The following is a 12,645-nucleotide window of genomic DNA, read 5'->3' as shown; positions in this document are numbered from 1 at the left end:
TATTTTTATGGTACTACTTAACTGGAATTCTATCATCACTGGTGCTAATACATTGTTAAACACTGTTTTTCTCCTTCATATAATCAATCTTCCAATGTACTTTCAATTCAACTTCAATTATCTTTTTTTTCCTGCAACCTCACACTGTTTCACTTGGGGTCAGAGGCAATACCATCTGTGCTCACTTTCCCCAGTTCCGTGACCTGAACTGAACCAAGTGGGAATCCTTCCTGTGATCACTGGAAGCCATATACCAGAACCAATGTACTTAAGAAGAGGAATGGTCTCATAATTTCTGCTCACTAAGTAGCTGATCCTCTTTTTCTTGGTCTCTCTCTCTATCTCCCTCTCTCTCACAGTCATACACACACACACACACACACACACACACACACATTTTCTCTCTCACTTACTCCCTCCGTCCCTCAACAAAGATTCTCAGGATGGTTCTGCCCTTTCTGACAGTGTCTCTTTCGCAGGTCCACATACCCCACTAGAATTTTCATACTAAAAACACCACTGGCATTAATATTGGAAAATGATATCACAATGTTGCGCCATTACTTAGATGAAGACTGACTGATGAAATCTGTGGTACTACAGACAGGCAATCTTTCAGCTAGACATGTGTATTATTGTGTATTGTGTAAACATGAGGAATTCCAGGCAGAGCAGTGGTGTACTTCCATGATAACAAATTAAACATATTGTGTACTAAAACACCAACACATATGAACCAGGCCTCAGTAAGTAGCGTACAGTATTTTGCTCATACACTACATAGAGTTGTTAAAGACAGAATCAAAATGTACCCATGGTAGTAGGCAACCGGAGAATGCATCAAACATTGGTTCAATGACACTGACCGTTTGTAGCTTCTATTAAAAAAAAAAAAAAAAACTTTTTTTCCCATGTAAATTTTTTGACATGCTACTTTAAACTATGTAACTTGCAAATGTTTTGGACTCTATTTGATTATCTTAGACTTTAAAAAGGACTCACGATCCCAGAGGTTTTCTTTCAGGATTCCAAACCATAAAAATACCTCATTCATTCTTTTGCTTTACAGGCTACTATTGATAAACAATGCAAATTAGTGTCAGAGATAAGGAAAATTTTTACTTATTAATTATTGGTTTTGCCTTCAGCAATGCAAGCAAGTATTTAAATAATTTGGTAAGGCTTCTATTTTATTTTCCTTACTTTCCTCTGTTGTAGGAGGTGGTTCTCCAGCTGTTAGACTCATTTCAAGGTAAATGAAGCCCACTCATTTTACAAAAGAGACTAATACAATTTATTGATAAACACAAGGATTATAGACATATAATATCTACAAAAATATATTGATAAATAAGAAAGGATCCAGACTGGCTAGACAAACATAAAAGATAGAGAGACTGGCTATTTACTGGTTATTTACAGGCCTAATTTATCTTGGCATAGACAAACAGTTTTATGATACCAAGTCTTTAAAATTGATATCCGATGTTGGAGTTGTTGTTTTGCTGCTCATGTGGAGCATTCTTCTTGTGTTGGAGTGCACTCTTTCTCTTTGCTGCCTGATCCTTTTCTGTGGTGTATAGTGCTTTCCTCAGTTAGACCATTTGCTGTGTCGTCTACAAATTCATAGGGAAAAGCGTTTTTCTTTCTGGCATAAGAATTTAGATTCTGAAGTTCCCTTCTTAAAGTAACACCTGCTTCTCAAACTGCTGCCATAATTATTTGGGTTGGCAGACTGCATCTCAGCTTTCTGGTCCTTGAAGAGAAGATTGCCATCTTTCAGCTACCCAAAGAGGGCTCATTTGCTTTCTGGTTTCAAAGAAATTGTTTATAGCTGTTTAGACATTCTGGAGAGTTACAGCAGAGCTTCTGTGTGAGTTTCTCCGAGTTCCGGAGAATTCTCTTGAGAGAGCCCAGAGAGTATCCTACCATGGGATGAGTGCAACTGGTTTATGAATGAAGATGGAACCTCTCATTATTGGATTAAAGTGACTTCCTATTACAAAATCGGACTTATTCTGTCCATTTTAGTTGTCATTCTTTGAATTATAGGTCTTTGTTCTTTCTTGAATCTATTTTGAGCCTCATGACTTGAAAAATGTTTGCAGAAGGGTCTCTGAATAGATATTAATTCAACTCTGATTTACATGTTTGTTATCAGATGAAGCACAGGCTGGTCCTGGTACGAAGAGTTCAGTCTCTTACTTTGTAAGCTGAGTGGGGGAAGGATCAGCTGGATATCTATATCCCTGCTGAATCTCCTTTCTTAACAGACCTAGTGTGCCACTAAAAACTACCAAAATGGACAATGCCCACTATGTCCTACATTAGCAATCTGAGAACTTCCTCTATGGTTTAGATCAGCATGGTAAGTGTGCCAGATTTTTGTATTATTTATGCATTGTACCTTTGGCCTACCCCATGATAATGCTGTCAATCATCAATGTTTAAGGTGACAACTAATCCAACTGAGAAAATTCTACATGCCTCCCAAAAATGTTGTTACGTTTTTGTATTGATAACTCAAAGGCATACATTTTCAAATATCATGTAGAATGATTCAAATAATAATAATAATTAATGCATGTTATTTATCTAGCGCCTTTCCCATGCTCAAGGCACATCCACTATAACTATGAAATACTATGATGCACAGTTCCAGAATGTTTCTTGCACTCCTTAGAAATGTGCTTTTGTTAAAAGGGAATGAGGGAAAAGGACCTCAAGTGTGCCTTGGCATTTGGAATAGTTGACAATCAGGGCAAATAACACAAACATGCTTTAACTCTGCATTCAGTGCAAGCTAAAAACATCTTAACATTAATCATTCAACAGTCTTGTCCACACCAGTCCTTTGCAGGCAACACTCATACACATACGTACTTACTGTACGTACATACATTCCAGGTCCATTTAGAGTCACTTATTCAATTAATATTTATATACCTGCACTGAAGTTTGTGTGCACGATGTGCTATGCATGGATGTTTTGACAGATTAGTTATTTCCTTGTACATCCCAAAGATTTATGTTAAAATAAATGCAAGTCCTAACCAATCCTCTGCAAGCAAGTATTGGTACATGTGTGCTCTCTTGGCTGCTAGGATCAGCTCAGTCTCTAAGCTGCACTGGAATTTAAAATGTTTATTCAGAAAATGAACAGATGGATTTTGGCATCTGACTTTGCTTTGTACATATTATTAGTATATGTTTCTAATACATTGTTTACACATTTCAGCCAGACTAGTGTAAATGAATCCAATCCAGTGTTTAAGTCTTCCATTATCATGCTTAAATGCCCTCCCAATACATTAGTGCCTTTCCTGCTCAAATGTAACCTATCTCAGCCACACAATTTCTATATATTCCAAACGCCACCCCAATCTCTCCCAAGTTTAGTCTCTACATTATTAGGTCAACATTTGAGTCAAACATCTAACATTCTCATCTCCTTAATTTTAACAAACTTTCTGTTCTAATGTTTTCAAGTAATGATTTACATTTGACTATCATTACCTATGCAATATGTTCTGACTTTAAAATTAACAACTGGACTGAGCAATACTCTGGAAAAAATATATCTGTATGCTCATAGAGCCACCTATCTATGCACCAAGTAGGCAACACACAGACTAAAAAAATCAGAAATTTAAAATGTATGTTGATGCATTTAAGTGGCATGTTTATTTAAACTATTCAAGTACATACAATAAATAATTTATTCATTATTCAATTCAGGAAGGTGAACAGATATGCTCTATGTTGTTTATGACCGAAAGTTTAAAAAAAAACTCAGTGGGCATCTTGACAATGTACTTTTTTTAAATAAAGCATTACATATTATTTGATTATTACAAAATCATTAAAGGTTGATATAGTATTATTACAAATCATTAAAGGTTGGTTTGCACTAGTGACTATATTTATGTATCTAGATTGCAAATACCATACATTGCATCAATGTTCATATTGATTACTACACATCAATATTGCTGCTACTTCTTTGTCTTGTCTTTAAACAATGTCTTGTCTTGTGTTTTAATTTTACATTTTAATTCAATTTTTAATTTATTATTTGCACTTCATGTTGTTACACTGTGGGCCCTGAGCTTCATAATTTTGTCTGTTTACTTGTATATGGTTGAGATGAAAATTAAGTTTGCTTTGACTTTGAGTAGTACTGATGCAAATTATACAGTCATATGAAAAAGTTTGGGAAACTCTCGGAGCCTACATAATAATTTACTCTGCTTTCAATACAAAAGATAACCGTGGTATGTCTCATTTCCTAGGAACATCTGAGTAGTGGGATACTTGCAACACCAAATTTGTTGGATTAGCTCACTAAGCCTTGAACTTCATACACAGGTGTGTCCAATCGTGAGAAAAGGTATTTAAGGTGGTCAATTGCAAGTTGGGCTTCCCTTTGACTCTCCTCTGAAGTGTGACAGCATGGGATTCTCAAAGCAGCTCTTAAAAGGTCTGAAAACAAAGATTGTTCAGTATCATGGTTTAGGGGAAGGCTACAAAAAGCTCTCTCAGAGGTTTAAACTGTCAGTTTCAACTGTAAGGAATGTAATCAGGAAATGGAAGGCCACAGGCACAGTTGCTGTTAAACCCAGCAGGTCTGGCAGGCCAAGAAAAATATAGGAGCGACATATGCGCAGGATTGTGAGAATGGTTATAGACAACCCATATATCACCTCCAAAGACCTGCAAGAACATCTTGCTGCAGATGGTGTATCTGTACATCGTTCTAAAATTCAGGGCAATTTGCACAAAGAACATCTGTATGGCAGGATGATGAGAAAGAAGCCCTTTCTGTACTCATGCCACAAATAGAGTCGCTTGTTGTATGAAAATGCTCATTTAGACAAGCCAGTTTCATTTTGGAAAAAAAGTGCTTTGGACTGATGAGACCAAAGCAGTTTGCATGGCAGAAGAAGAACACCACATTCCAAGAAAAGCAACTGCTACCTACTGTCAAATTTGGTGGAGGCTCCATCATGCTGTGGGGCTGTGTGGCTAGTTCAGGGACTGGGGCCCTTGTTAAAGTCAAGGGTCGGATTAATTCAACCCAATATCAACAAATTCTTCAGGACAATGTTCAAGCATCAGTCTCAAAGTTGAAGTTATGCAGGGGTTGGATATTCTAACAAGACAATGACCCAAAACACAGTTCCAAATTTACAAAGGCATTCATGCAGAGGGAGAACTACAATGTTCTGGAATGGCCGTCACAGTTCCCTGACTTGAATATCATCGAAAATCTATGGGATGATTAGAAGCAGTCTGTCCATGCTCGACAGCCATCAAATTTAACTGAAATGGAGAGATTTTGTATGGAAGAATGGTCAAAAATACCTCCATCCAGAATCCAGACATTCATCAAAGGCTATAGGAGGCGTCTAGAGGCTGTTATATTTGCAAAAGGAGGCTCAACTAAGTATTGATGTAATATCTCTGTCGGGGTGCCCAAATTTATACACCTGTCTAATTTTGTTAAAATGCATATTGCATATTTTCTGTTAATCCAATAAACTTAATGTCACTGCTGAAATACTACTGTTTCCATAAGGCATGTCATATATTAAAAGGAAAATGCTACTTTGAAAGATTAGCCAATGATAAAAAAAAATCCAAAGAATTAAGAGGGGTTCCTAACCTTTTTCATATGACTGTATGCATCTGGGATAACCCGTTAAAAAGTGTGTAGTGAATAGCAGAGAAATCTTGCTCTGCAAAAGCTACACCCACATGCCTTCTTCCTAAAACACCTTCTCCCAATTTCTTCAGTCTCCGTGTTTTAAACTGCTGCTAGGGATTTGAGGGGGAAAGAAAAAGATACTGAACAAAAGACCTGAGGCTGAGAGAAAAAAAATAGCTAAAACTGCTGTTATCTGTTCTGGAGCTCAGTAGCACAAGGGAAGTGAAGCTTAATAATTAATTTGCATGTTGTAATGAGCACTTTGACACTGGAGACAGACAGACACACATATATAAACAGAGTGTAGATAAAAACAGTATTGCGGTCACGTGTTAAAACGCTGCGACTATTTTGTTATAGCATGTTTGCATTTCCAGTTAAACAGCAATGTCAAATTTCTTTAGTTATTTGTTTAGATATACTGTAAGAAGGTGGATGTTGTGAAGCCCTGTCTGTGTTTTCCTGGTGTCATTAAGTAGATTTGTTGATTCAGATGTTTTGAGCACTGAAATCTGCATCTCCTGTGGCTCTTCGTTATTAGCTCTCTTAATGGCAGTCCAATTTTTCTGTTCATATTTTCATGAATATAGCTACCAATTCTTTCAAGCTTACATTGACTCCTATGCTACTGTTATACATGTGAACAACAGAGAGCACACACAACACCTGCAACAACATATCTTTCACATTTGCATTTTGTCCATTGGTGTCTACAAATACCAATGTATAACCTACGGCTACAGACAGGTTTTTCCCGTGCTTTGGGTTATATTTATTTTTAAAACAGATTATGTTTATTTTTAAGACATGCAATGTGCTCTCTAGACATGTGATACATATTTCTATAGCTCATAAATTTTTTAGGAGACTTTTCAACTGTAGACAGTTCATCTTAAACAGAAGTTTGCTGTCTGTTGGACCAGGTTAAAGAGAGAACTTCTGATCTTTGCAGTTCAAAATTAACACCCCTACTTTGAGCACCGCCTTCATGAGTCTCAGTGAGCCATGTATCAAGCACAAGTCACCAGATTTAAAAATTGTAAATCTGACTATAATGAGACTAAACTAAGTGGGACACTTTTTTCACACTGATTTCACCTATGGGCTTTCTAGACATTTTAATAGTTTTAATATTTTAATTCTTGGGGGTGGGGCATTATGTTGGCAATACTATACTTCGGACAGGTGATATGGATTTCTTGACTTGCTTCTTTGTGTGCTACTCGAAAAGGCCATGCACAGAAGCAAAAAAAAATGTACTCCGCCAGGTCACACATTCACATTGCAGGAAACATTGACCCCAACTAATTAATAAGTTACCAAGGTGTATGTCTTCCTACTTTTTAAGCCTGAAGTTAAAACACTTTTCTTGTAATGTTTAATAGTTTTCATGTTTCCTCTGTGATGATTTTTCAGAATTTTGCTACATTTTTCCAGATACACATATCTGCCATAAGAAAAAATTGAGAAGGTATTTAACTAGTGACAGAGAAGTTGCAGAATTTATAAAGATGAACACTGATGTCCTTTTAACATATGCAGAACATCCCAGGATGTTGCTGGTCAAATGCATATGTTTATAAAGCAAGACTCGGCTACCCTAGAAAACTTAGTCTTTTGTCAGGATAAAATCTACTATAATTCCAAGACAGATTAAGCAGTCAGAATATCACAAAATTTTCAAATTACCCTTTTTTTTTAATAAAATATAATTATTTCAAAATTGTCTGTAAAATGGATGGAATCTGAAACAAATATGCTGTACTCTGCTGGAGTCAAGGAGGACAATGTTAGCTTGGTTACTCTCATACATAGCAATGGATTGCCCTCTTCACAGTCACTGTTTCCCAGCAACACAAACTCAGGCAACTGTGAAGCAGTTGGTAGAACAGATGGCAGAGTTTTCCAACTTTGGAAAACAATAAAAATAATGGTGTTTTTCAGTTTCTTATTTATGGCATTGTTTATGCCTTTGATGTATCTGTGTGATTTCAGTACCTTGTGAAAAATATTTGTTTGAAAAACCATCAGTAAATTTGCAAAAACAGTACTAAATACTGCAGCTTGACACCCTTTTTTCCTTTTTGTGAGTATATGCTTTGGCTCTTGGTGTTGAATTGTGATGCGACTGTATTTTAAGGGATCTTATAACTTAGTAGGTGCTTTTGCAAAAGCCTACCAACCACATAAAGGGGCTCAGTGTAATAAACAGCACTCCTTTACGTCTAGATACCACTTCCCACCAGTCGTCTGCTTCATTTAATCTTTCATGTCAAATACAATACATTTTAATTTAATGTACTTTTCATTTATACTGGAAAGTAAATGACCCAAAATGTTTGTTACGATTGCCTGGTGGCTGCCATGTTTTTCCTAACATACTTACATAGGAGAATTAATGAAACGGATTACTGGCAAAGAATACAGTATTAGAAATAACATTGCTATGTTTGACTGAACTATTAACTAAAGAGTGCTCAAAGATTGCAGAACTAGGAACTGCTTAAAGTGCATCATTTTACTGTCAAGGGTTAACCATGGCGGCACGGTGGCGCAGCGGTAGCACTGCTGCCTTGCAGTTAGGAGACCCGGGTTCGCTTCCCGGGTCCTCCCTGCGTGGAGTTTGCATGTCCCCCCCGTGTCTGCATGGGTTTCCTCCGGGCGCTCCGGTTTCCTCCCACAGTCCAAAGACATGCAGGTTAGGTAGATTGGTAATTCTAAATTGGCTTTAGTGTGTGCTTGGTGTTTGTGTGTGTCCTGCGGTGGGTTGGCACCCTGCCTGGGATTGGTTCCTGCCTTGTGCCCTGTGTTGTCGTGACCCTGCGTTCGGATTCAGCGGGTTGGAAAATGGATGGGTTAACCATCCGCCTTCACCATCAGAGGAATGTGCAGAAATTGCTAAACAATTTAATTTTGGCTGATCTGCTGTAAAACTCAACAGTTAAAATTCACCATAAAATACTACTTAGCTCACTTTTCAAACATGTACTCAGACTGTATCACATCAAAATCAACTAGCCCACATAAAACAAGTGATAAAAAGGGAACTTCTTGTTTTTTCCACTGCTGTATCAGAATAACATAAAAATACAAACAATTCAAATCAATGCACATATTAAATAGTATGTTATTACAAGTATACGTGACTAAAAAAATGTTGCTACAGTACCCGAGCTAACCACATAGTGGCACCAAAAACAAATAGATATGTCCTTAAAAAATGTATTCTTTTCCAGATCCTGCCTTATAAGATTAAATTCGGTTTATATATTTAAGCTTTTATGAAAATGAAACACAGTAAATAATAATGTACGAAGTAAACTATCCATTTTTACTCTCAAGGATATTTTTATTAACAGTATGTTATGAGTATGACAGAAAGTAAATGGGCATTTTGCAGAAATGGAACACTCATATGACTCCAAAGACAGCAAAGACTGTCCAATAAAGGCAATCCATGCAAATAAACCAAATAAACACAAAGCAAAGCCTTCCATATCTCTTCCACAGGTATATACAGATGAGTGCCAAATTCCAGCTTACAAGAGGAATCAGCTGGACTGCTTTTCTTCTTAGACATTCCTAATGCTCAACTTTTCTTCTGTCATTCTTTCCCTTCTGTTTCACTCTATAGTGTCTTATTAGATGTGGTCATTTATATTCTATGCTGCAAATATTTTTGGGGTTGTGTCTAAAGAACTGTGGCTATCATGCAATGCATCAGTTATTTACTATGCTTTAATGAAAGCTATCTGCATCTAGCAGCTTATTTGAGGTATGATCTCAGCTTCTCATGTTTATTTCATAGTAATTTAAAAAAAAAACTTGCCAAAGAATAAATTTGTCAATGATTTTTTTTCAGTTAATTCACCAGGAAATGTTACAAAGTGGGATCCACCCATCAACATGACTGAAATAAGCACTCTGTCTGATGAGGTGGCTGTTTAAAGGTCAAGCAGAAAATTATACTTGATAATGAAATAACCGCAGCATGCTAAAAACAAAACTGAACAACTGTAGCAAATGGCTGTCCCATAAATATACTGCCAAAGTCATGCTTATCTTTAACCAAATTATTACTAATAAAAAACAATTATGACTTACTTTTCTTTATTTCATAACTTATATGTGACCAACAAAATGACTGACATTTGTTATACTGTATGTTCCTTGTTATGTCATATTAACCAAAAAAAAACATTTTCTGACCAATTTAAGGTAACATATTAGCTAAAAAAAGGACTGGAACACATCTGGACGTAGGCAGATTTTCCTTCAGCAATTTGTTTTGTGCCTTGTGCTTTCAAAACCAGGATGTACAATAACTGCTAAAATGAAACTGCTTGGCTGGCTCAAATAAAAAAGAAAATTAACTTTCCTTTGCAGTTCTTAGGAAAACAATTTTGAAAATCCTCACTGAAATGGTACATTAAAATCTGAAACAGCAAGTTCTGGGTCCAAATCCATTTGAATACATATTTCATTGATCTTAAGTAAATTTAACTTATATAAATCTGATGTTTGAAATGTTTTTCATTCTTATTTTCACTTTACAATAAATATTTAGAGCTATAACATATCTATCCATTTCTCTGTTCTTTTACAGAAACCCACCAATGCAATCTAATGTTGAATGGCCCAAAACACTAATCCTTTCAAATTGTATTAAAATACTGTAACATAAAATAGAAATAATACAAGATAAACCATTCATATATAAAATACAAGAACATCTATTTTGCCCTGTATAGGACATTGTGATATGCAAACATAATCATTAGTACATTACAGTTATTTATGTTTTTAGTAGTAATACTAAATGTTTTATATATATTTCCATATTTTACAAATACATTTAGCTTGCATTTACACACACCACAAAATATTTTCGCTTGCACTGGAAATATGAAACACTTCATGAGTTGCCGAACAAATATCTCTGAAACATACAGTATATGTCCAGAGAGAACCTATAAAACAGGTCTAGAAAGTGCAAGATATCTAACTGCAGACAGAATAATAAAAAGAAGAGGTATAGATTGAATTGCATAGTTTATTGAGCAAATGTTTTAAATGATAGTTGGATAATAAGATAAATGGTCTGCTTACATTCATATTATACACTGTATTATTAAATTATACATTCATCACAGTAATCCCAATGATACACTGCTCAGTATAACATGGAATCGTAGCCACAGGTTGGACCCTGTTTTTCTTCCCTATTTTTATGTACTTCAGATTCAAAAAGATTACTGTACTGATTTTTCATGTGCATGATGTTCCATGTATAAGCTGTACAACTTCACTTTTTCTTTTGTTGTTTCAGTCATCCTACCACTTTTCTTGTCTTTGGCAATGGAAAGTTCCCAAAACAAAAAAGGCATGGTCAATATAAGATGTACATTGGACTTATTAAAACTGAGAAGGATACAAGTGGTGGTACCTTTAAACATATACGTTGGGAAGGTGTGGGGAACAGATAAAAGATAAAATTAAACTATGGGAAGCAGTAAGTGACTTAGATGCTGCTGTATACTATCAAATGCAATATTTTCTACTGCTAGTTAATAGTTAATACTTCTTTGATTACTGACAATTATATTTCCTTTATTCTTCATCCATCCATTTATTTTTCTGAATCAATTTACTGTGGGAGGCCAGTTAATATCCCAACTCATCTAACCCATAGCAAAAAGAAACACTGGATGGCAGTGAAAGGCTGGGTACACTCTCACTGAGTAACTAACCCACCTAATCTTTGGAATGTGGGGTAATCTGCCATATCTGAAGAATGCCCAAGTGAACATAGGAAGATTCAGCACCCAGGCACTGGGCCTAGGACAACTGTAAAGAAGATGTGTTCATCTTTTTTTTTTTTATTTCTGAAGCACTTGCATATTTCCCAAAATCGGTTTAATTGCACAGTCAAAGTAAATGTTTTCCAGGTCTAGTGGCGACTTTAAATTGGCCGTGGGTGTTCTGTGATGAACTGGCGACGTCCAGTCCAGTGTTCATTAATGCTTTACTCCCACTGGAAGGTTTCCCGCTGTAAATTAATCTGCCCTACGAAAAACTTTCATTTTCAAGCAAAATTGTATTTCATTTTTCTCCACGATATCTTGTACTTATTTTTATTTTAATACGTGCCTATGTGTTGGTACAATATGCGTCATATGTGCAATCTTGCACTTTATACAGTACACTTTCACTACAATCTAAAAGGTGACTTTCAATTGTGGTGGTATAGCAACAACTTTAATTCTGTTTTTGACTGTTATTTAACATTTGCAATCCAGGCTCGAAGTTCTACCCACATCAAGCTCTGCATCCACAGCGACCCTTACTTGACGTTTTGTTCTCCGGCATTCCGTCCAAAAAAATCTCGAGTCCCAGACGAATAAAGAAACATACTCTGACTTTCTCATATCGAGATTTTCCCTACGTTTACGTATGTTCTGCATTTTACTAAAACTATAATAGTTTTATTACATGAATCTTACTAAAACATAGAAATGTCACTCTCCTTGAAGAACTATAATTTGTTGACGACGTTTATACTACATCCTGGCAGAGATACTGACTGGGTAACCCACAGATGAAAGATGACACACATGCAATTGTCTTCATATATTTTACTTACTGATGGGGGGATTTTAGCAGGGCCGGCACCGAAGTTGATTGTCAGTTTCTTTTTCTCCATGACTAAATAAACAAGTCGATGATGCGTTTGTCTTCTTTTTGTTTTCTCTCAAGTGCTCTCCAGACTACAAGAAGTCCCAAGCCGCCGATCTTGTGTGAAAACCAGCGCAGCACAATGCAAGTACAGGCATTATCAACAGTACCACCCTCAGAACTTGATTGGTCGCTTTCACATGGTGACTTTTTGTGATGCGCTTCTATTGGGTGGCATAATCAAGCGGCATCCACGATTGGTT

At 36.2% G+C, this 12,645-nt stretch overlaps 1 protein-coding gene across 1 annotated transcript in view; it reads right to left on the bottom strand.

Annotated features, from left to right (window-relative positions):
* Positions 1-12,538, bottom strand: part of psat1 (phosphoserine aminotransferase 1) — a 33,082-nt gene extending 20,544 nt beyond the window's left edge. Inside the window, exon 1 of the mRNA XM_039750566.1 lies at positions 12,351-12,538. Coding sequence (XP_039606500.1) covers positions 12,351-12,410 — 60 coding nt within the window. The 5' untranslated portion in view covers positions 12,411-12,538. The remainder of the gene's footprint in view (positions 1-12,350) is intronic.
* Positions 12,539-12,645: the final 107 nt, after the last annotated feature.

Source organism: Polypterus senegalus, chromosome 4, assembly GCF_016835505.1.
Source record: "Polypterus senegalus isolate Bchr_013 chromosome 4, ASM1683550v1, whole genome shotgun sequence".
NCBI lineage: Eukaryota > Metazoa > Chordata > Cladistia > Polypteriformes > Polypteridae > Polypterus > Polypterus senegalus.
The sequence above is the reverse complement of the archived record's forward strand: the minus strand, read 5'-3'. Positions and strand labels throughout refer to the sequence as shown.